General features: G+C 47.6%; 3 protein-coding genes across 4 annotated transcripts in view; 1 reads left to right on the top strand and 2 right to left on the bottom strand.

Moving 5' to 3' along the window:
- The window catches only part of adamtsl3 (ADAMTS-like 3), a gene marked incomplete at its 5' end in the record, with an annotated part of 110,936 nt that extends 106,841 nt beyond the window's left edge, over nt 1-4,095 (bottom strand). The window contains one exon of the mRNA XM_083691198.1: nt 4,027-4,095. Within this exon, the coding sequence (XP_083547324.1) occupies nt 4,027-4,095 (69 nt within the window). The remainder of the gene's footprint in view (nt 1-4,026) is intronic.
- A 3,339-nt stretch (nt 4,096-7,434) lies between these two features.
- lmnl3 (lamin L3) lies at nt 7,435-14,540 on the top strand. Of its 2 annotated transcripts, XM_083691143.1 has the most exons (12): nt 7,435-8,057; nt 8,439-8,595; nt 8,772-8,897; nt 9,114-9,284; nt 9,957-10,082; nt 10,229-10,449; nt 10,750-10,972; nt 11,476-11,583; nt 11,731-11,850; nt 12,051-12,164; nt 12,418-12,489; nt 12,962-14,540. In XM_083691143.1, the coding sequence occupies exons 1-11, from the start codon at nt 7,669-7,671 to the stop codon at nt 12,454-12,456; spliced, it is 1,794 nt and encodes a 597-aa protein (XP_083547269.1). In that variant the 5' UTR covers nt 7,435-7,668; the 3' UTR covers nt 12,457-12,489; nt 12,962-14,540. The 2 variants fall into 2 exon arrangements, with proteins under 2 accessions (XP_083547269.1, XP_083547268.1); XM_083691142.1 differs by lacking the exon at nt 12,418-12,489.
- A 422-nt stretch (nt 14,541-14,962) lies between these two features.
- Nucleotides 14,963-20,285, bottom strand: LOC310819534 (E3 ubiquitin-protein ligase MARCHF3; the record flags this gene model as incomplete). The annotated part of the gene is made up of 6 exons (XM_083690836.1): nt 14,963-15,121; nt 15,539-15,745; nt 17,405-17,612; nt 17,862-18,099; nt 19,873-20,019; nt 20,252-20,285. The coding sequence occupies 6 exons, from the start codon at nt 20,283-20,285 to the stop codon at nt 14,963-14,965; spliced, it is 993 nt and encodes a 330-aa protein (XP_083546962.1).
- Nucleotides 20,286-22,427: the final 2,142 nt, after the last annotated feature.

Genomic DNA, 22,427 nt, shown 5'->3' with positions numbered 1-22,427 from the left:
CCACAACAACACTGTGGGTGGGGAGGAGGAGCCAGATATCTTCATTCAACAGCTGTTTGGAGCTGCTGGACAGTCTTTGGTAGAAACAGAACTATGAGCAATGAGACCACATCCACCTGGGAATGCTGTTGGGCAGCGCTGACGCACACTTACACTGTCTACAGCAGAGAGAGAGAGAGAGAGAGAGAGAGAGAGAGAGAGAGAGAGAGAGAGAGAGAGAGAGAGAGAGAGAAAGAAAGAGAGAAAGAGAGAGAGAGAGATACATACACACAGCAATGACGCATGCTTACATTGTCTACAGCAGAGAGAGAGAGAGAAAGTGAGAGACAGAGAGAGAGAGAGAGAGAGAGAGAGAGAGAGAGAAAGTGAGAGACAGAGAGAGAGAGAGAGAGAGAGAGAGAGAGAGAAAGTGAGAGACAGAGAGAGAGAGAGAGAGAGAGAGAGAGAAAGTGAGAGACAGAGAGAGAGAGAGAGAGAGAGAGGTATATGCCCAGCGCTGACGCATGCTAACATTGTCTACAGCAGAGCGGGAGACAGAGAGAGCGAGAAAGAAAGAGAGAGAGAGAGTGAGAGAGAGAGAGTGAGAGAGAGAGTGAGAGTGAGAGTGAGAGTGAGAAAGAGAGAGAGTCATACGCACAGCGCTGACGCACGCTTACATTGTCTGCGGCATCGATGACAGACAGAGACAGAGAGACAGAGAAAGACACACAGAGGCAGAGAAAAGGTGTTGATCGCTGTGCTGCTCTGGGAAGATGCTGCTCCCTGACTGACTATAAGCTAAACAAGCATCTCACTGGGGGATGACAGCAAGGCGCTCTTCAACAGCACCTCCATGCCTCGTAAGTCTACAGAAAGGACGGGTTGAGTGAGTTCATTTCAGGTAGTGGTGATGTGGCTGAATGGCCTGGAAGCAGAACCCGGCACGGGACACGCAGGAGAGAGAGACACGCAGGAGAGAGAGACACGCAGGAGAGAGAGACGCAGGAGAGAGAGACGCAGGAGAGAGAGACACGCAGGAGAGAGAGACACGCAGGAGAGAGAGACACGCAGGAGAGAGAGACACGCAGGAGAGAGAGACGCAGGAGAGAGAGACGCAGGAGAGAGAGACGCAGGAGAGAGAGCCAACAATTCAGAGCCATCAACTGACTGAGTCCTATAAGATAGTGATTCCCAAATGAATGGGGAGAGAGAGAGAGAGAGAGAGAGAGAGAGAGGGGCGGAGAGAGAGAGAGAGAGAGAGAGAGAGAGAGACAGAGAGAGAGAGAGAGAGAGAGGGGCGGAGAGAGAGAGAGAGAGAGGGGCAGAGAGAGAGAGAGAGAGAGAGAGACAGAGAGAGAGAGAGAGAGAGGGGGGGGGGCAGAAAGAATAAGTGACAGAAAAAGAGAGAGAGAGAGGGGAGGGGGGGAGAGAAAGAGTGACAGAATGAGAGAAACTGGGGGAGAGAAGGAGAGCTGTAGTGGATGAATCCCGAGCTGTAAATCTTCCAGCACCTCTAGGCAAACACCGCGACACTAAAAGTCAATCAAGCGTGCTTCTAATCCCACATCTGCTTGTCATAATCCGCGCAGCCAGCCGAGCGTAAACTACAGCCCCCCGAATCTCATCTGCCCCGAGACCCACTCTCTATTGTCCACTGTGCCCAAAAACATTCCTCCACTTCTCAGCTCAAGTTCACGTCACAATCGACACGAAGTCAAATGAAGGTGGACATGTTTGCCGTTTCATACGGTGTTTGACAGATAAGGAGACGGTGAGCTCTCATTTCAGTAAGGCGAAGTGAGTGAAACTGAGAGGATTGTTTTTAAAACGCCGTCTCACAAATCACTGCAGCGTTCTGGAGAGCAGAACTCTGACTGAGCTAGCTGTGTCCCCAGCTTCTGTCAGAGGCAGTATTTACTGTGTCACGTGACCAGAAAATGTGGCGAAATCAGCAGTTTTAAGAGACTTCCAGGGGTTTAAGCTAGTCGCTCTCCCCTTAACTCATTGTTGGGGGGCGATGTACCGTTGAGAGTGAGACAGAGTTGTTGTGAGAGTGTAAGTTCAACGTTACTGTTATGTCATCAACTCAACCGAATTACTAATAAACCTGGACAAACTGTCTGCTGAAGCACTCATCTCGTATAATGTGTTATTCCATCAGTTGCCTGGGAGAGTTCTCTCTCTCGTTCTCACACACACACACACACACACACACACACACACACACACACACACACACACACACACACACACACACACACACGGCCTAAAGAGCCTCTGATCCCCTGTTCACAGAGGGGGCTGAGCCACAGGTGTGGCAGCTGAAAGACCCTTGGCAGGTGTGTGTGTGAGACCAAGAGGGGAGATAGGGGTCAGGTGTGTGTGTGTGTGTGTGTGTGTGTGTGTGTGTGTGTGTGTGTGTGTGTGTGTGTGTGTGTGTGTGTGTGAGAGAGAGAGAGAGAGAGAGAGGAGTGAGAGAGAGAGAGAGAGAAAGAGAGAGAGAGAGAGAGAGAGAGAGGGCAGGAAGAGGACCATGGTCACTGAGAGGTTAGGCTCCACAGCGAAGGTCTAATTGGAAGTGCAGATGAAGGAAGAGAGTGGGAAAGCCTTACTAGAAACACCTGTTCCTCTGACACGGGTGGCTTTCATTGTTCTAACTTACAAGCCCTGGAAGGGCCCCACATGTTAGCCTCAGATGGATGTAAATCAAGCCTTGGAGTGGAGCTAAGTGGGCGGATCATTTAAACATTTAAAAAAGCATTGGCATTGTTAGGAGTACAGACCATAAAATTGTGCAGTTGAATCAGAATCAACACTATGGGAGTCAAGGTCTGAGTACTTAGAAATGGAACAACTTCAAATTGATGAAGCATGATTATCATGGCCAGGAGAGGGGAGGGGCGGGGAGGGGAGGGGAGGGGGGGGGGGGGGGTTGATCAGAAGAGAGACAACAACCTCGCTAAGTTTAAACACAACTGCCGTCACACAAACTATTTATATCACCTCGGCTCTATTCTAGAGTGTATCCTCCTCAAAGCCTCAAAGCAGCCTGTCCAACATCACAATCAGGAGGCAGAGTCGAGTTTCAGCATGCTCTACATTCACACACTACCTACCAGGACCACATGTTAACAGGCAGGACCTGCATCGTCTAAATAAAGGGCAGCTCACTCAGTGGCAGAGCTGGGCTGATCTCCCCTGACACCTGGCTCTCCACAGCCTATTGTCAGGGATTAGCTCCTGTTTCTGCCCGCTAGCCCATTAGATTCAGCTACGACCCACCACTACAACCGCTATATTTATCTGTCATAGGGCTTCGGATGGCTTTACAGGGTACGTACTCATAAAGAGAGGTGACATTCAATTCAACGGTCCTCAAATAGAACTCCTCCACTCAGACAAGCCAGGGAACATCCTCCCACTGGTCCATAGCTATTCAGAAGTAAGTGTATGATAATATCTCCTACCTGGATGAGCTTTGAAACACTCTGTGAAGATGTCCTTTATCTAGACTGTGGTTCATTAAGGTCTACAGCATGTAATGAGGAGTGGCCATAACCTTTATGCAGAATAAAAAATACCTTTATACAGCATTTTTCTTTAACAAACACAGCTCACACACACACACACACACACAAGTGAATCAGGACTTTGCTGTGCTTTATGTCAAGGTTCATGCAGCTTTGTGAATATAGCTGGTTAGGTCTGTGTTGATGTGTCCGCATTCAGACTGATACACTGTGGACGTCCACATTGGGGATGGAGAAGTGGCTAAGTAGACCTATCCCTACACCACCCATCCAGGATCTATTCCATTGTGTCTGTAAGGTGCTTTACACACTACAGGGCCGACCCGAACCGTACTGTGCTCCAATATTTCTCTTTCCCATTGACATTTTCCAGCACTGTTTCGACAACTATAGTGGATGTGGAACCAGGACCAGCCCAGTACAGCTCAGCTCAGCTCAGCTCGGTTTGGTTTGGCCTTGTAATGTGAATTAGGGTTAAGTCACCACTGGATCAGGGGGGGATCTGTCTGTACAGTACCTGAACAGCTGAGGAGAGGAGAGAGAGCGCGAGGCCCGTCTCCCAGGCCAAGAGCAGGAATGGCTTCATCTTAGTCCCGGAGTTCAGATCCCAATACCTGTCCTGTACTGTGGTCAGGTGCAGCCTGTGGGAGAGATGATATGGTAAAAAAAGGGAAGAATTTAGAAGTGGTTACGCTGATTTTTAAACTCATTTTAAGTACTCAAACTGGGGCTGAATCTGTGGCCGAATTGATTTGTGGTGTGAAGCGTTGTGGAATGTAAATTATGCAAATTATGTAAACACAATAATGCAGTAATCATATCAGGACAAAACTTTCTATGTTACATTTATAACAGTATAATGCTGAGATGATCATGCTGATAGATCATCACATAGGACGTGGCTGACCAACCAGCGAGGAGCCATCCTTCTCCAATCAATCATCAATACAGCTCACTCCCCGTGCGTAATGCGCAACAGAATGAACTTTCAGAAAGCGGGACGTTTTAGATTTGGGATGCGCACATCATGTCAAATACAGTCCTGGGATTAGGGCTGTGGTCTAGTGCATATTGCAAAACCACCTGTGTTTGAAAACGTCTGTCAAAAACTCGTTACAGCGCATGCTGAAATAGATTCCTACAGTAAAACCACCGTGTCAAAAAATATGACACGCGGCGCGTTTGTGAATGGACCCTCTGTAAACAGATGCGGAATATCAATATTTTGTAAATGCAAAAAATTATGTATTCGCTGCGAAGAGATCAATTGTAGACACCTGTAAAAGAGGCTATTGCACAGACATATGGACAGTATGGAGACGACTGACAGAGATCAAATCTTACCTTCTCTCAAAAGTATGCGCTTATGTGAATGTCCACATTTCTAGACTACTGATATCCTCACAAACCTAATTTCCACCGGGCGCGAGCCTCATCGATATTCAGAACGGCAGCCAAAAATGAGACGTCAAATACGGAATAAATCAAATGAATAAACTATGTTTTAATTCACACGGACCAATGGTTCCGTTAGACAGAAATACGAGTAAGCTTAAACAAAGTGTGGATATCTCCTCTCTCACTGTAGCGCGATTCCAAACAGTTGCGATACGGAGCTAAAATACTGAAGCGACAGAAGTTGCTCCGCTGCGTAGACTACCGCCGCCCCCGTCCCATAGCCAACACACATTTGAGAGGCGGCCACCACGGGAGATAGAAAAAAAAACCAGGGTGCGTGATTGATTTGACCTAATATCAAATCTATGATGTTTGATGTTGATATCCCACTTAGATAGTAGTATCATCATCATTATCATGATCTTGTTCATCAGCTTCATCATCATTACCATCCTCATCTTCCTCTCCTTAATAACAAGAAGCTGTAGCGTAAGTGACTGCTGTCGTTTTACCTTCATACGGTTCAAATATGCCCACTGGTCTTTTTCCACTTCCCGCTCTTAGGTATTTCATGAATGTCAGAAACCTCACAGCACATTGACATATGGATATAAACCTTCAAGACCTCTCGGGATAAACTTCTGTCACCGTCAAACTAACTGTTGGCGGCCAGTGATAGGCTCCATATACAGTATGTGGCCCCTGTCACTGTGTGTCACTCGCCTAGCCGCAATACAGCCCTCTTATCCGCTGAGGAGTGTACAACAGCTATCACTCGCCAGGTCCTTCGGAGGGGGAGATCAAAGGCAGGGTAGCGTGTGCCAGGGGGGCACGACTTGGCCTTGATTACGAGGTGTGGAATAAAAGATGGCAGGGAAGAAGGGGGGGGGGGGCGTTCTATTTTGATTAGCAATAACAAGGACGCCACAAAGCCTACTCAGCACTACTGTATATCAGGCTCATACTAGGCCACTCTAGTGTGTCTCCTTTAGATAACAGTCGGTATAAGTAGACTCACTGGACTGTGAGGTTGGTTTGACCCGTCTGGTCTACCAAAGAAAGCTATTGGTCGACTGCCAATTATACAGAACGCAGCAGCACGGGTGAGCTGACCAAGACCAGACGGAGAGCGCACCCGTTTTAAAGTCTCTACACTGGTTAACTGTTAGTTTTAGGGTTGATTTTAAGATTATGTTATCCGTTTACAAATCACTCTATGGTCATGTGCCCTATAACATGTCAGATATGTTTTTAAGATATGTACCCAGTAGATCACACAAATCCTCTGGCAATGGCCTTTTAATTGTTCTGAAGCCCAGGACCAAGAGGCCTGAAGAGGCAGATTTTAGTTTGTATGCTGCTATCCCTCTGGAACAGCCCGCTTAAAACATATTTTTTTAGCCTGGCTTTTACTTAGGGTGGTTTTAGTCTTTCAGTCTTTTAGTCATTCTGTTATTTTCTCTTATCCGTTTGTTATTACATTTAAGCTTTTATTTACCATCCATTAGTCTCTACAGTCCTCAACTGTTCTCTGCTTTTACAGTTGCATCTGTGTCGGCAATGTGCTCTATAAATAACGGTTGATTTGATTTGATTTGATTTGATTTCAGTTGGGATTTGCCCGGTTTCAATTAGTTTCAAACATTCTGATTTTAGAAAGATGTCCCCCGTACATTTAGTTATTTGTGTCAGTGTCATTCAGTTTTGTTGTTGGTATTTCTTAGAACCTAAAACGAAATTACGGAATACAGACTGTGCACAGATCTATTCCACAAACGTAAGGACATAACACTGGCACTTGGGAAGTTCTAAGAGAATAGGTGTGGTGGCAATATGACAGAATATCCATCTTGCCCGCCAGGTAGAATTTTCCCCAGTTCTCGCTTACACCTATCCAACCCTGTCAGGTCTACAGGTGTGCACGGGCCTACGGGTTGACGCTCTCTTTCGTTGACTCTGTATTATGGAGACGTGGCGCCCCCTGCTGGTCAATTAACGAAATAAGACACTTATTCCAATGTACTGCCATTTCCAAACACCGTCAAATGATGTATCTTTATGGAGGGATTATGCCGATCACATATTCTTAGGTTTCACCAGGTTTCAGTGTGATTTCTTCTTTATCTAATACCTAAACCAATAAACGAACATTCTTATTCATTCATACATTGGTAAATCCCGTCTCAAAGCAAATGTTTGTAATCATAGGCATATCAATATTGAAGTATAATTTTAAAATAACACAGCTACTCATCAGCCACGGCTTAGTTTATCATGAAAAAATATGATTATATTATTATGGTATTTAAAACGTTCCCTTTAAATCAGGACTCGCTGAGGGTCTTGTGATAAAGTGACATCACCCGGCGAGTTTTGGCCAGTCATCTCCCTACAGCTGCGGAACGTACTGGCGTTTTCTGGCATCAAATTAAATGGGATTTCGGTTTAATGCAGACATAATTCTGTATTTCGTCGCGGGTTTCGTAGGCTACGTGTTTGAAAACGCGTTTTGCTTTCACGGTTGCAATAACGTTTCAGCCAGCCTAGGCCAGAAATGAAGCCAGCTACTGTTTGATAAGTTATTGGATTGTTTCCATTAGATATTTATTTATCAAGCAGTGCTATTAGACACCACGCAGTGTGTGTACATGTAAAAGTTCGTTTGATTGTGTAAAAAAAGCGCAAACGAGAGGCCTCAAACAGTACTTCAAATAGTGACATTTGCAGGTGTAGCCGCTCATCACTATCAGCATCACCACCGATGGCCTATGTTACCTCCACCCCAGCTACCTCCACCAGCCGCTCAACCCGCTCCGCCCGACGGAGCGGGACAGCCGGGGCGTCCCCGTCCAGCACCAGCCCAACCCGCTTGTCCCGGGTCCAGGAGAAAGATGAGCTCAGACATCTCAATGACCGTCTTGCTGCCTACATAGAGCGTGTCCGTCAGCTGGAGAATGACAAGTCTACCATGCTGCTCCTTTTGGAGGAGAAAGAGGAGTCCAAGTCCCGGGAGATGGGCAATGTCCGACGGCTGTACGAAGCGGAGTTGGCGGATGCGAGGAAGACATTGGATGTGTTGGCGAACGAGAGGGCCAGGTTGCAGATAGACTTCGGTCATATATCTGAAGACCACAGGACACTACAAGCCAGGTAGATGCCCGCCGCAGAGCAGGGGATGCATGGTGAAGTAGTGGGCCTGTCGTTTCAGCTGGAGATAGTGGGACATCATTACTAACAAACATTGAAAGGCCCAAGCTGATCACTGGACAATGAACCCCTTGCCCAGATCAAATACGCTATTGGAGCCACATACAGTATCACTATACTGTAGCTGTTTATCAAGCTAAAACACAAAGTGTATTGCCATAGGCCTACCTGTATGATCTAGGCACAGGGGAGTGTATGACAGTACAATGAAATGCTTCCTCAAACTCGCAAAACCATCCTTCCATCCATGAAAATATTCCGGTCTTGTAATCTCTTTCCTCTCCTGATCCGTAACTAGTCTGTAACCCTATCTTGTGTCACCAGGAACCATAAGAAGGAGACTGAGTTGAACGCAGCTGTGATTCAGCTGAGGAACCTGGAGGCGTCCCTCAACTCTAAAGACGCCCAGTACGCCAACCTGCTGGCTGAGAACAGAAGGCTGGAGAATGACACCAGCGACCTGCAGGCCCAGCTGGTCAGGGTAAGGCCCAGTCAAGGTCTCTCGTATGGGCTTCATGGATGTCTAGTGTTTTTGTTGTTGTTTTTTTATGGGATGCAAACCTATGGCCTGATACTATACAGTATGTTGTATGTTTGAATGGGGTGCAATGAGTTGCATTAACTGTGTGCTTGGTCCTAAACCTGTGTGTGTATTAGTTAGAGGAGTCCCTTGCGGATGCTAAGTCCCAGCTGAACTCTGAGATGTTGAGGAGGGTGGACGTGGAGAACCAGGTGCTGACACTCCGAGAGCAGCTCGACTTCCAGTTACACATGAACGAACAGGTAACGCACACACACACACACACACACACACACACCATGCCACTGCAGTAGCTACCTGTACAGGTAGGACAGCCCAGAGCACAACACAAGCTACAGCTAGGGGCGTAGACGGAAGGAAAACCAGTTGTGCACAGGAGAAAACCTTCCAAAGGTGAGTAGTTGGTAGTAGTAGGGTGTGATGTGTGTGTGTGTGTGTGTGTGTGTGTGTGTGTGTAGGAGGTGAAGTCGCTCCGGACCAGACATGAGACCCGTCTGGTGGAGGTGGACTCTGGGAGGCAGAAGGAGTTTGAGAGCAAGCTGTCAGAGGCCATGCAACAGCTGAGACAGGAGCATGAGGGACAGATCCAACAGTACAAAGAAGAACTGGAGAAGAACTTCTGCTCCAAGGTGTGAACAGACACACACACACACACACACACACACAGACTTTATGTATCCTTATATGTCTCTCCCCCATGATGCTCAATGGAAAGCGTACCACACATTTTGTACGAGATTGTGAAACAAAATGGCAGAGTGAGTGTGAGCAGTTTGTGTTTAAACCCCGTGTGTGTGTGTCTCAGAGCTGCGTCTCTCAGCTGTATGTCAGGCAGGCAGAGCATTTGATCAGGACAGTGAGGGAGCCAACAGCAGCGCAGGAGTGCGTGGTGGGGGAGGAGGTTGAAGAAGTACAAAATGAACAAGTGCAGATTAGGGAGTGCACGACAAAGGTACCCTAATCTGTCCGTCGACTGCGTACGGTCATCCTGCTCATGAGGATATACGGCGGTATTGCAAATGTGTTTGTCATTGTCGAAAGTACAATCGAGCGTGAAACAGTAAGTCGTTATTTAGGTTCTTCGATTTGTCTTTGAATCCACCTCTCCAGTCCCTGTTTCTAGTAGATCTGATAGAACTGGACGGGTTTAAGCAGCGTAGGGAATGTCCTGCCTAGCCTACAGTAGCAGGCGGCTGATGGAGCGTTAACCATATTGCCTATACCAATTAGATCTACAAGGGGCCATCCAGGTGTAGCGGGAGTTGTTCTGAGGTGTGTGTGTGTGTGTGTGTGTGTGACAGCTGGAGAACGCCAAGCAGAACGCTATGAAGAGCAGTGACGTCGCCTCGTCCACCAGAGAGGAACTTGCTGGGACCAAGCTCCGCATCGACAACCTCTCCTCTCAGCTCACCCACTTCCAGAAGCAGGTACTCTACTGTACACCAGCAGGCTGCTCGGGGTGCGCTGGACTGAACAGAGCAGAGACACAGAGGAATAATAAGACCAGCAACGTTTTTTTAATGTGTCCAATCTGAATCGTGTGTGTGTCTCTCCTCTGTCCTCTGTCTGTCAGAACGGTGTGTTGGAAGAGCGCGTGCGGGAGTTGGAGAGGACCCTGGACAGAGAGAGGGAGGTGTGGCAGCATAGGCTCTGTCAGAAGGACCAGGAGATGTCGGCCATGCGGGGCCAGATGCTCAGCCAGCTGGAGGACTACGAGAACCTGCTGGACGTCAAGCTGGCCCTGGACATGGAGATCAACGCTTACAGGAAGATGCTGGAGGGAGAGGAGCAGAGGTACCCTGCCCAAACATAGTGTGTGTGTGTCTGGGTACCTGGGTACCTGGGTGCCTGGGTGCCTGCATGCGAAGTCATTGGTTGGGCCTCTATCGGTGAAATTCCTCTGTGATCACTGATCTGGTAGGAAATGCCTAGTCGAAGCAATATGATGGCAGCCTATCCAGTCCTTTGACCTATCGGTGTTCTCTAAGGAAAGAAAACAGGAGAAGAATACGTGTGTGTGTGTGTTTATCATGAATATTGTTTTTAATGTGTTGTTGTTTTTTTGTTTTTGTTTACACTACTGTATGTCGTCAGGCTGAACCTGTCCCCGAGCCCCTCCCAGCACGGAGCGGTGGCGCGCACACACGTCCACGCCACCCGGAAACTCCGGGGGAAGAAACGCAAGCACGAGTGCGGGCCCAGCGGAAGCTCCCCGGCGTACAAGGTTTCCCAGCATGCAACAGCACACGGTCATGTGACCGTGGCGGAGATCGATCTGGAGGGGAACTACGTCAAACTGAAGAACAACTCAGAGACGGTAGCTATGGCCTCGCTCTGGCCAATCAGAACCAGAGTTTTATTCTTGTTTTGTTGATTTGAAGTCATGCGTTTCGTTGCTAAGTATGGATCTGGCAGTTTCATGCCATTTTATCCAGATGAAGAAACTTGAAACGTGTCTCCCATCTTATATCTAGTGTGGGACGCAGTGCCCTGGGTTTGTATCACAATACAACTGAATCCTGGGTCATAGTCCTTCCAAACGTTTTAATCTAGATCAGGATGTTCCGGATTGTTTTTTGCTCTCCGGGATCAGATCTTTGGCAGATGTTGAGTAGCATAGGGGAAATCAGACAGCTTGATCTGATCCTGGATAGCAAAGAATAATCTGGATTGTTCTGATCCAGATTAAATGTTTTGAAAGACTGTGTCCTGGTGATTGAGCTGGAGTGTGAGACTGCCCTGAAGATCAGGTGCTGCTGTGAATGTCTGTTGTGTCTCCTGTACAGTAGCTAAGGTTTGTTTTTCTTCCACCACTTCCAGGAGCAGCCACTAGGGGGCTGGGTGGTGAGGAGGACTAACCCGGACTCTCCTGACATCTCCTTCCAGATCCCCCCCTCCTACAACCTGGCGGCGGGGCAGAGCCTAACGGTCAGTATAGGACATGTGACACACCAGCAAACAGAAACGTCTAAATGTTTTCTGCTGCTGCTCTCATCTGCAAAACAAAGTAGAAACTAAAATGACATTTCTAGATGTGTGTGTGTCTCTGTGTGTGTGTGTGTGTGACTCTATCAGATCTGGGCATCGGAGGCAGGTGTGGAGCCCAACCCTCCTAGCGATCTGGTCCTGATGTCTCATAGGAGCTGGGGTCCGGTCAATGACATCAGGGTGACCCTGCTCAACCTCAATGACGAGGTAAGACCGACCGCTGACCACATCCTTACATGAACCAATAGGAGGAGAAGAACATGTCCCACAGTGGACCAATGGTGAGGGATAACTTTGACCTGCTCCTCTCATTGGTTGCTCAGGGCACTGTATGTTGATGTAATGGAGTGTGGGCACTGCAGTATGTCTGATGTTGATTGGCTGTTCCCTGGTGATGTCATCTTCAGGAGACTGCGGAGCGCAAGGTGCTGTGTGTGCAGGGCAGAGTGGAGGAAGACTCTGATGTGGAGTTTGATGAAGAGTATGAGGCTGGCAGCGATGTTCACCACCTCAGGAGACAGGTAAACACACACACTAACCTGAACATTCACACACACACACACACACACACACACACACACACATACATAAACACACACACTGGACAGAAAAACATGGTTGTTCATTGTCACTCAAACTATGTTCGTTACCAGGCACACACACACACACACACACACACACACACACCCAAATGAGCAGACAGATGGACACTGATCTAAGAGTTTGATCACTGCTGTCATATTTATTTTATTTCCTTATCCCCTGGTGTGAAAGCCAAAGAGGAAAAAAAAGAAATGTTGCTTGGTATCGTGAGCGGCCTGTCTCAGTGCAGACAGACAGCTGTAGGTGAGGAGAGGATTGCGGTATTACTGCTGACCCTGCTTTCCTGTCTATGTAGTTGCAGAGATACAGTACTGCACATGTACTGCTTACCAACTTAAGTCCTTTGTCGCCTGATAAAGCATTTATATGTTTCCCCTCATGATTAGCTTTTGAATGTTTATCCAATTGGCTGCCACCCCTCCCGTATAACGCCACGTCTTGCTTTGCTTGCTGTGTATTCCTCACGCTATCTCTTTGCATGACAAGGACTGGCTGCCTCACATATTGTACTGTACAGTGTGTGTGTGTGTGTGTGTGTGTGTGTGTGTGTGTGTGTGTGTGTGTGTGGTCAGTGTGTATGTATGGTGTGTGTGTGTTAGTGTTTGTATGTATGGTCAGGTTAGTATGTGTGTATGTATGGTTAGTGTGTGTGTGTGTGTGTACTCTGAAGTTGTGGGACTTGTTCTGTTCTGAGGCCTGTTCTGTGTTTTCCCAGGCTCGGGAGGGTGCTGGGGAGCCGAACTGTGCCATTATGTAACCCCATGACCTTGTCCCTCATGACCTGGAATACTGTATCCAATCTGGGAATACCGCCAGAGTTGGCTAGTGCCCTGCTACTGCCCTCTGTGTCCCATAAGACTCCTATCAGCCACTGGCCAAACGCACAGCAGTGGGGTGCTTCAGTACGACCCCTTCAAGGTTTGCAGCGTTCTTCTTCATTTGGAGAAGAAATGACCGTATTTTTGTGTCGAACTTTTCAGATGGTGCAGTGCAAATGACTAATTGGCTATGAATGATGTGTGCCACTGATATTCCTGTGTCCAGTTCAGTGTTGACAGCATTTGTGGAAAGCACCTCTTAACCAGAAGCTCCTGATGCAAAACACACCAACACTGGGTTGTTGTTGTTGTTATTATTATAACAACGTTCATTTCTTCTCGAAAGGCTAACTAGATTAGATTAGATTCCAGTCAGATGATATTCCATAGCGTCCTCTCATAGGGTTGAGAACTAACTTGAGATTCACACGCTTTACTTCAATGTCTGCGCATTGTTCTCCCATTAACATGAACACATTACCTATTACAACATCGAGTTATGCGTGTGTTCCTCAAGTAATGTTTGCATTTGACCCATAATGTGATTTATTGAGTACAAAGCAAACTGCTTGAGTTCTACAGGGTGGGCCATCAACAGAGCTTCCATCTGACCCCCGCCTTCCTTCTTCCTGTCAAATATTTCAAAATCAGCACCTTGTTTATTTGAGTTTCATTAACCCTGCTGCTACAGAATATGAATAGGATTGAAAATGACTCTTCTATGAGAGAAGGCAATATTAATATATAACAGTTGATAAATATTTGTTTTTGTTTGTTTGTTTTTGGAGAGGCGTCTCTCCCCTGCACTTTTACCCAAACTCTTTGGGAAGTTGACTTTGTATTTGAAGAGAAGCTTCTGCCTGTTTTCGGCATGGCATGATTGTGGGAGCAGCGTCCACTGTAAAAGATATGATTCATAGGGCCATATGGATATGCTACGAATGTGAGACTGTGTCTTATTTATAACAGATATTTCCACAGTCAGCCAAGAGACCTATCCGAAATGGGGTCAAATGGTCATAGTGTTAAAGGTAGACCGAAAAACAAAATGTCCTCTCTAAACCACTGGCTCCTATCCTCAATGCTGTGATCCTTGCGTCCTATTGGATACGTTTGTGTTCCCATTTCACTTGATTTATTTTTGCATTGAAGTCTTTGATTAGAGTTTGTATGATGTCAATAAAGATTTTTTCCTAAACTAACCTAAGTGTTTTGTTGTTCATTTGTGTAGTTTGGTGTAGTTCACTTCCTGAAGGGGGAAAAAGATTACAATTCAGAGCCTTCTAGCGGGCTCTGTACACACACTTTAGCAACAGCACAGGATCGTCATAGCAACGCGTTATTTTCTTCATTGTCCTCCTCAGGACGTGTCTCAAACAGGACCATGTTAGTGAGTACTACTGTAGGTAAGCCCAGTAAGTAACAACTCCTAGTTGTGACACAAGTCACATAAAACCAATAACAGCCATGATTGCCATCCCCTCTCCAACCTCTCTCCTTCAAAGCTTTCACAGAAGATATCCAATCCACTGACATTCATTTCATTCCATTCCATTACAAAACAAAGTCTTTAGAAAAATAGTAACATTTTCTGCATTATCTTCTCCAAAGGGCTGGTGTCTACAGATATGTCACGTAAAATGTTTTACACTACAAAAAAAGTTTGTTCTTCAGTTCCTTGGTAAAAGGTTGTCCTCTGTCTACTCCACTTTCTTCGGGCTCAAGTCTTGCAGAAAGTGTGTTCGAGAAGTATGACCTGGTCCTAACACAAGTCCACCACTGTCTCCTTGCTTGTATCCTTGTCTCTCCTTGCTAAGGAAGCTTGGGAACAGGGCCTTGTCCCATTAAGAGTTGCAGCAATATCACCTTGCTGAGGGCAGGGCCTGGTACCATTCCAGCTACACCATGGTCTCCTTGCTGGTCTCTTTGTGGAGGAAGCTGAGGGAGAGTGTCTGGTGGCTGTGTGTGGCCCGCTCTGGCCGTGGGATCTGTAGCCTCACTCTCTGGTCTGTCTGTTTCCACGTCCTGAACAGGTGGATGTGATAACGCAGCGACACCTGTGGTTAGAGAGAAAGAGAGAGAGGGGGGCGACGACGACGACGACTATTACTTTCTGTGACCCGTTCACCAATGTTCTAACACCTCAGGATGAAATTGACAGACTGTTGCAGAGAGAAAGAGAACTAAAAAGATATGGTGATATGGTGTCATATTGTGGATATATGGTGTCAAAATGGTAATAAATCCAGTCAGATTCAGTTCCACATTCATGCTGCTTCTGATGTAACCTCTTATTACACATATCAACCAGGGTTGAGTTTCCTAAGATCGTCTTTCGTCCACTGCAACAAAGCTTGAGAGAAACTCACCCTGTCAGGAGGTAGAGTCGATAGCAGGATCAGGTGTTTGAAGTGATATATATATATATATACAAATTAAGTTGGATGGACTGAATTTCTAGTGTTTCTGCTCACCCCGGTCCAGAAGACGTAGATGGTGAAGAGTGCCAGGGTGAGGACGATGAGGCCGACGGCCTCCATGCTGTTGCTGTAGTAGAGGTCCATGGCGCCTTGCACACACAGCCATCCTGATAGGCTGGCCAGCGGCGTGATAAACAGGAAGCAGATTGCATCACCACACAGCGTCCTCCGCTGGTGCTTCATGGACGGAGAGCCTAGCCACTGGAGACAGAGAGAGAGAGAGAGAGGGAGGGAGGGAGAGAGAGAGAGGGAGGGAGGGAGGGAGAGAGAGGGAGGGAGGGAGGGAGAGAGAGGGAGGGAGGGAGGGAGGGAGGGAGAGAGAGGGAGGGAGGGAGGGAGAGAGAGAGAGAAAGAGAGCGAGAGAGGGAGGGAGACAGAGAGAGGGAGGGAGGGAGAGAGAGAAAGAGGGAGGGAGGGAGAGAGAGGAAGGGAGATAAATCCCCTTTCTGTCATTATTGATGTCATATGTTTGCTTTGACAATTTCGGGTAATGTCTTGTCACGCCAATAAAGCTAATTTAATTTAATTCATAGAATGAAAAGACTAATATAAAATACTGCTATCTGTCAATGCGATGCTTTAATTTAACAGCAACAACGATTTCATTAAGGCACATGAACAGAGGGAGATGGGCAGCTATGAAGATTATAAAATGACATTTATCATTTGCCACTGTTACGGTCTCATTTCGTCCCACTGTGGTTAACCTGAGGAGTCTCAAACCCCCTGAGGGATCCAGACGTGAGCAGGAAACAGCCGCATTCATCACTGAGATAACTGGTTCCTCTCCTCAGCTAATCATCCTCTCCCCTGTCCTGATATCACTCCTGTGTGTGTGTGTGTGTGTGTGTGTGTGTGTGTGTGTGTGTGTGTGTGTGTGTGTGTGTGTGTGTGTGTGTGTGTGTGTGTGAGTGTGTGTGTGAGTGTGTGTGTGAGAGTGTGTGTGTGTGTGCGAGTGTGTGTGTATCAGCCCTTTGTTTGTGCATTAGCTTTGTGTAAACCATAAACGAGCCCATCATTGTGAAGCACTGACTGGCTGTTTCACGTAGCTTAGCTCACTGTGAAGCACTGACTGGCTGTTTCACGTAGCTTAGCTCACTGTGAAGCACTGACTGGCTGTTTCACATAGCTTAGCTCACTGTCACACATCGTTTCATAATCAGCAGATTAGTGGCCAAACACACGTGATAGGAGGAGGAGGCCATTAATACAGTACAGCACAATGTCCTGTCCTGTCCAATCCACAGGGAGGAAACGCCATCTAATCTCATTCTCAGGCTAAGTGGATTTACAGGGTAAAAGCAGTGCAGTTATGAGGACAGCAGGCTCTCCAACGTGAAGCCCTGGGCCTGGCTTTACCGTTAACGGTTGGATTCTTCTCCCATGATGATTCAGTGAAAAGTGAAAACCATGTCAGGGAATACAGAAAGACTGAAATATGCTCCTAAGGAGTGGCCACTTATTCCACATCAAGTGTTTTTCATTGTGTTTGAATGGGTTAGGAAATAAAGTGTATTCTAACACCCTAACCCTTTTTAGGATGAGAGACTGTAATATGAAATTGATGGATCTTCTTAGAAGCAGCAGGGGCTTTATTTTGTTGTAAGTGGGTATCGACTACTTACAATATACACGATGGTCTTCATTGGTCTCGCCTACTGTATTGTTGCTACTTTGCAAACAGGTGTACAGTGTGGCCATTTCCAAATGCTTCTCCTTTCCCTTGACAAAGGAGAAGACAAGCCCTATTCTACTGGCTTTGTCCTGCTGTCCAGCTGCGTGTGTGTGTACGTGTCTGTCTGTGCGTGCGTGCGTGCGTGTGTGTGTGCGTGTGCGTGTGCGTGTGCGTGTGTGTATTACCTCAGTGAGTGGTTTTGGCAGGCGTTCCAGTGCGTACTGGTGGTGGCAGAGCTCACAGCGGCTGCTGTTGGAGGTAGTTAGCCAGTGCTCCAGGCAGCTCCGGTGCACCATGGCCAGGGTACCAGCACACTTGCAGGGGGACAGCAGCTCCTCCACATCCCCCCCACCCTCATGGCAGATCCGACAGAATGGCTCCTCACTGCTCAGGCTGCAACACCCACAGGGCAGCCGCAACATAGATCTCATGTTATAATATGATCCAATATTAGCATTATCACAAAATTACATTTGGTTTCAAATGACAGCTGAAGTTTTCCTAAAAATCTTCCTGTGTGTGTGTGTGTGTGTGTGTGTGTGTGTGTGTGTGTGTGTGTGTGTGTGTGTGTGTGTGTGTGTGTGTGTGTGTGTGTGTGTGTGTGTGTGGTGTTGTTGTGGCGGCCGCTCAGGCGTAACCCACCTGTCGGTGCTGCTGCTGTGGACCAGTAAGGGGGCGTGGCTGTAAAAGTCCATCTCTTCCTGGTTGCTGGGGTCAGACTCCTCCCCTCTCTCTTCATCAGGCAAGGCCTTGTCCTCCCATACAGGGCTGCCCGGAGGCTGCTCTGACTCCATGGCTGCTGCACAGGGTGCCATCCACACAGTACAGCGTGTGACTCTGCTACTTACGGGCCCATCCACCCCCGTCAGGAGCATCCAACCTGGAACCAGACACAGGGGAGGGAAGGGCTCAGACCAAAGCAATCACACATCGAACTGACTGACCACAGCATTTCAGTTGTATGCTTGGTCCAGAAACAACCACCAACCCCCCCACCCCACCCCACCCCCCTCCCCATCGATGCCATGTCAACATGTGGACGCTGCTTTCATCTCATCCAGAAAGACCCTGGGGACCGGGAGCCATCGCCATAGTAATCCCCCCCCATCCCGGATGTGCTCTGATTGGATAAGTCAACACCGCCTCTGAACCAATCACCTCCCGCCCCACTGTGCAGAGTGAGAGATGCCCAAGTCTAGTTAGTTTACTTCTGGTCGGGGCCGGGAGAGTCTGTGCTGGAGTGAACCTGTTCCTCTTTGACAAAGCCAATAAACTATTGGATGAAGGGTGGCCTCTGGTCATTTCTATACAGCTCCAATCATTCTGATGATGATCAGTATTACTTTTTGACACATTATATTCTGATATTACTGTATTGTACTTTGCAGTTGAGGTTGTATGTTGCCTAATTGACAATCTCAAACCTTTCTGAGTTGACAATTTAGGGGATTTTTGATTTTACAGTGTTTGTATAATTGTTGTGCATTTTAAGTTCAGTAAAATCAGTCAAACTTTACCACAAATTTTTTGGACAGGTATATTGATAATCATATACTGGTACTACACATCTTGGAACTGTATTTGTTTGCATAAAGTGAGAAACTGACATTGATCCTTACAAAAATAATAATACATTTCTATTATTATAACGTCACCTATTTCAATAACTACTGTTGAATAACTACAGAATGTAGATCAAAATAGAATGTAAAGGTAGATATATATAGATACAGTCCTAATCTTCATTACTCCAACATAAAAACTCCATTCCCATGAATTGCTAATGCTACATTTCTACTATTTATGAACTTCCTCAACTCTTGAAAGCTGTTTGTGTTTGATAGACATAAGGTAACCACTGAAATGACCCAGTCAATCAGTCACATATCATACAGCCAGGACAGTAGTTTGGCCACAGGTTTGCATGTTTGGTATTATACTACACACACACACACACACACACACACACACACACACACACACACACACTCCCAGAAACATTGAAACAAACACCTATCATACGATAGGCTCAGTGCCCACCCCATCCAAACAGCCCCACCAGCTTGCCTATCGGAGGCACACACAGATTCAACAGATGGCCACCAACTCAGAGAGAACAGCACATCCACAAACACTCCACAACAAGTCCACAACAAACCATAGGCTACCATAGGCTACCATAGGCTACCATAGCCTACGTCCAGAAGAGACATTTACAAAAGTAAATTGATAGTCTTACCATCGAGGTAGCCTCCTGCTTCATCTCCCCAACACTCACTGAAAAGTGGGAGCCCCTATTCTCGGGGGCAAAGTTTGTGTGTGGGTGTGTGTGTGCGTGTGCGTGCGTGCGTGTGTGTGTGTGTGTGTGTGTGTATGTGCGTGTGTGTGTGTGTGTGTGTGTGTGTGTGTGAGGAGCTCCGTTACCGAGTGTTACTCCTCTCAGAACCCACTCTGCAGCCTGCAGATTAGCGGTTGCTGAAGGTCGTCAGTGAGAACAGTGAGGGATTAGACAGAGAGAACGTAGGCCCAGACTAGACAAATGGAAATCCTTTTCACATCACAGTTGAGTCGCACTGGGGCGGGAGGGAGCACCTCCAGCACCATAACACCCTAATCCTGTTAGAGGCAGCCAGCGCCGGGCCCTTTCACTCACCCAACAGAGCTATGGTAATTTCGGCCATGCTCTGGTAGAGCACTCCTGCTGCCTCGACAGCATCAAAGACAGGGGAAGGGGAAGGTGGGACCGGGACCTTGTGTTGCGGGGCACAGAATATGTCTGGGTTTGTTACCACTTGACCGTCTGGTTGAGGGGGAGGTTATCTCTTGTCGCTAAAACAGGTGCCTGTGATCTTGTTTGGCGTGAAACCTGATGTAGGATTTCGGAGAGTGCAGTGGGTATGGGTGGGTGGGTGGGTGTGTGTGTGTGTGTGTGTGTGTGTGACAGGGAGAAAGAGAGAGAGGGAGAGAGAAAGAGAGAGAGAGAGAAAGAGAGAGAGAGAGAGAGAGAGAGAGAGCAGGCAAACATAACTGACAGATGCTGGGAGTAGTGCGCCCAGTGAGAAGCATTCCCCATTGCAGATCAGATCAACTACGCCTTGAATCTCTGGAATTCAATTGGTCTAATAACACTCTGTCATGATAGTCAATGCGGTCTGGAGCCCACTGAGAAGCTCTCCCACTGAGCCCCGCGGCTCAGACGGTCCTATTGTCTCTGTCTGGACCTCTCTGCTCACCTCAGCAGGACCAGCAGGGACGAGAGATCACATGTGAGGTACTCAGAGAGACGTCATGCATCACCACGGACAAACAGATATGTTTGCAGCACGACAATAAAGGAAATGAATAACCTGGTCGTTTTATTTTACGCTGTCTGAAGCCTACTTCAGGTAGAACAGGGGAATGACTTCACACCTGAATAGCTCTGCTATTAGAAACCCGGTGTTATGGATAGAAATCCATCGTGAAGAAAAAATCATTCACAAAAGAGATGATTCCGTTGATTTTGTGTGGATAAAAAAAGCGAGAAACGTGAGAAAGGTTCCTCACCAGACTGCTGTGGAGATTAGTGATCTGGTAGCACCAATAAAAGAGGCCTTTCCATTCATATTTATGGCTTGTTCCCTCTTTATACATTCCCTTTAAGCTCAGATGAAAGTACGGCTGGCAAAAAAAATAATACTGCCAAGTGGAGTTGTGAGAGGGACTTTCTCTTTGACTGGCAAAGCCGAGCCCAGCGTCGCTCTCTCTCTCTCTCTCCCTCCTTTTCGTTACCTCGCTCTCCCTTTCTCTCCCTCTCTCTCTCCCTCTCTCTCTCCCTCTCTCTCTCCTAATCCTGTCTGCTATTCATTCACAAGCTGGCCCTGACAAAGCCCGGAGGGGACGGACATCATTGGGCATTCCTTCATGAACAGACAGAGAGGGTGGATAATTCCTTTGACACTCCGGGGACAGTAGAGCACACTGGCCCAGACGCAACGGATTACCGTCCGCCATCAAAACACACACAGACCTCGTCACGCCGCGCTGGAAAAGGGACTTCCTCTTTTCTCTGCGGTCAGACAAGGCAGGGCAGGGCAGGGTAGGGTAGGGGTGAGGTAGTGTTGTGTTGTGTTGTGTCTCGTCCCCTGCTCTTTGACTGGCTTCTGAGTACACTACCATTGTCTGGAAGGGAGAAGGGCCCCTATAATCCCCTCAGGGCAGGGCTGAGGGGCCGCTCGAGTACACACTCTCCTGGGTTCAACCCACTGGACCCTTCCGCTCATGAAGCCTCATAATAACCATTAAAAAATGTAAATAAAGAGTGTCTGGCTCTGTCTCAGCCCTGAGGTCTCTCTGGAGCAGTGAGGGGAGATTCAGGATCGATACCAGGCAGACACAGGCACTGTAGGAGACCGTCTGGAGACCTTGACAGTCACATGATACTTTAAATGGGCAATCTGCAAAGCGATCACCACCACAAACAGCTGAGGGATGAGGCTGGAGAAATCTCAAATTCATAGACAAAGCTATAGATGCAAAGACTGACCATCAATGATTTCAAAATGATAGTTTTAAACATGTTTTTAATAACAAGATTATAATTGGGGTTCTGATGGGGTAAGACAGCTGAACTAAGCTCATGATATATACCTTCTATTCATATATCCAGTTTTTTGTTCATGTTATGAACGGTACTGCAGAGACAGAGACAGAGACAGAGACAGAGACAGAGACAGAGACAGAGACAGAGCGGGGCTGGGCTGGGCTGGGCTAGAGGCAGGGACCCAGACAGGCAGGGCCAACCAGGGCTAGAAGCAGGGACCCAGATAGGCAGGGCTCCAGATAGGCAGGGACCCAGACAGGCAGGGCCAGCCAGGGCTAGAAGCAGGGACCCAGATAGGCAGGGCTCCAGATAGGCAGGGACCCAGACAGGCAGGGCCAGCCAGGGCTAGAAGCAGGGACCCAGATAGGCAGGGCTCCAGATAGGCAGGGACCCAGACAGGCAGGGCCAGCCAGGGCTAGAAGCAGGGACCCAAACAGGCAGGGACCCAGACAGGCAGGGACTCAGACAAGCAGGGACCCAGACAGGCTAGAGACAGAGAGACCCTAACCCTAAACCTAACCCAGACAGGCAGGGCTGTTTCTGGTAAGGAAACGGGGTGAGTGAGTGTGTTATCTCTGGTGCTCTGTCATTTGATGGTCTGGACCTTTCAAGGGTCTTTTTTTAAA

This window comes from Argentina silus (assembly GCF_951799395.1).
Source record: "Argentina silus genome assembly, chromosome: 19".
Taxonomy (NCBI): domain Eukaryota; kingdom Metazoa; phylum Chordata; class Actinopteri; order Argentiniformes; family Argentinidae; genus Argentina; species Argentina silus.
Note: the sequence above shows the minus strand (reverse complement) of the source record. Positions and strands in the feature narration are given on the sequence as shown.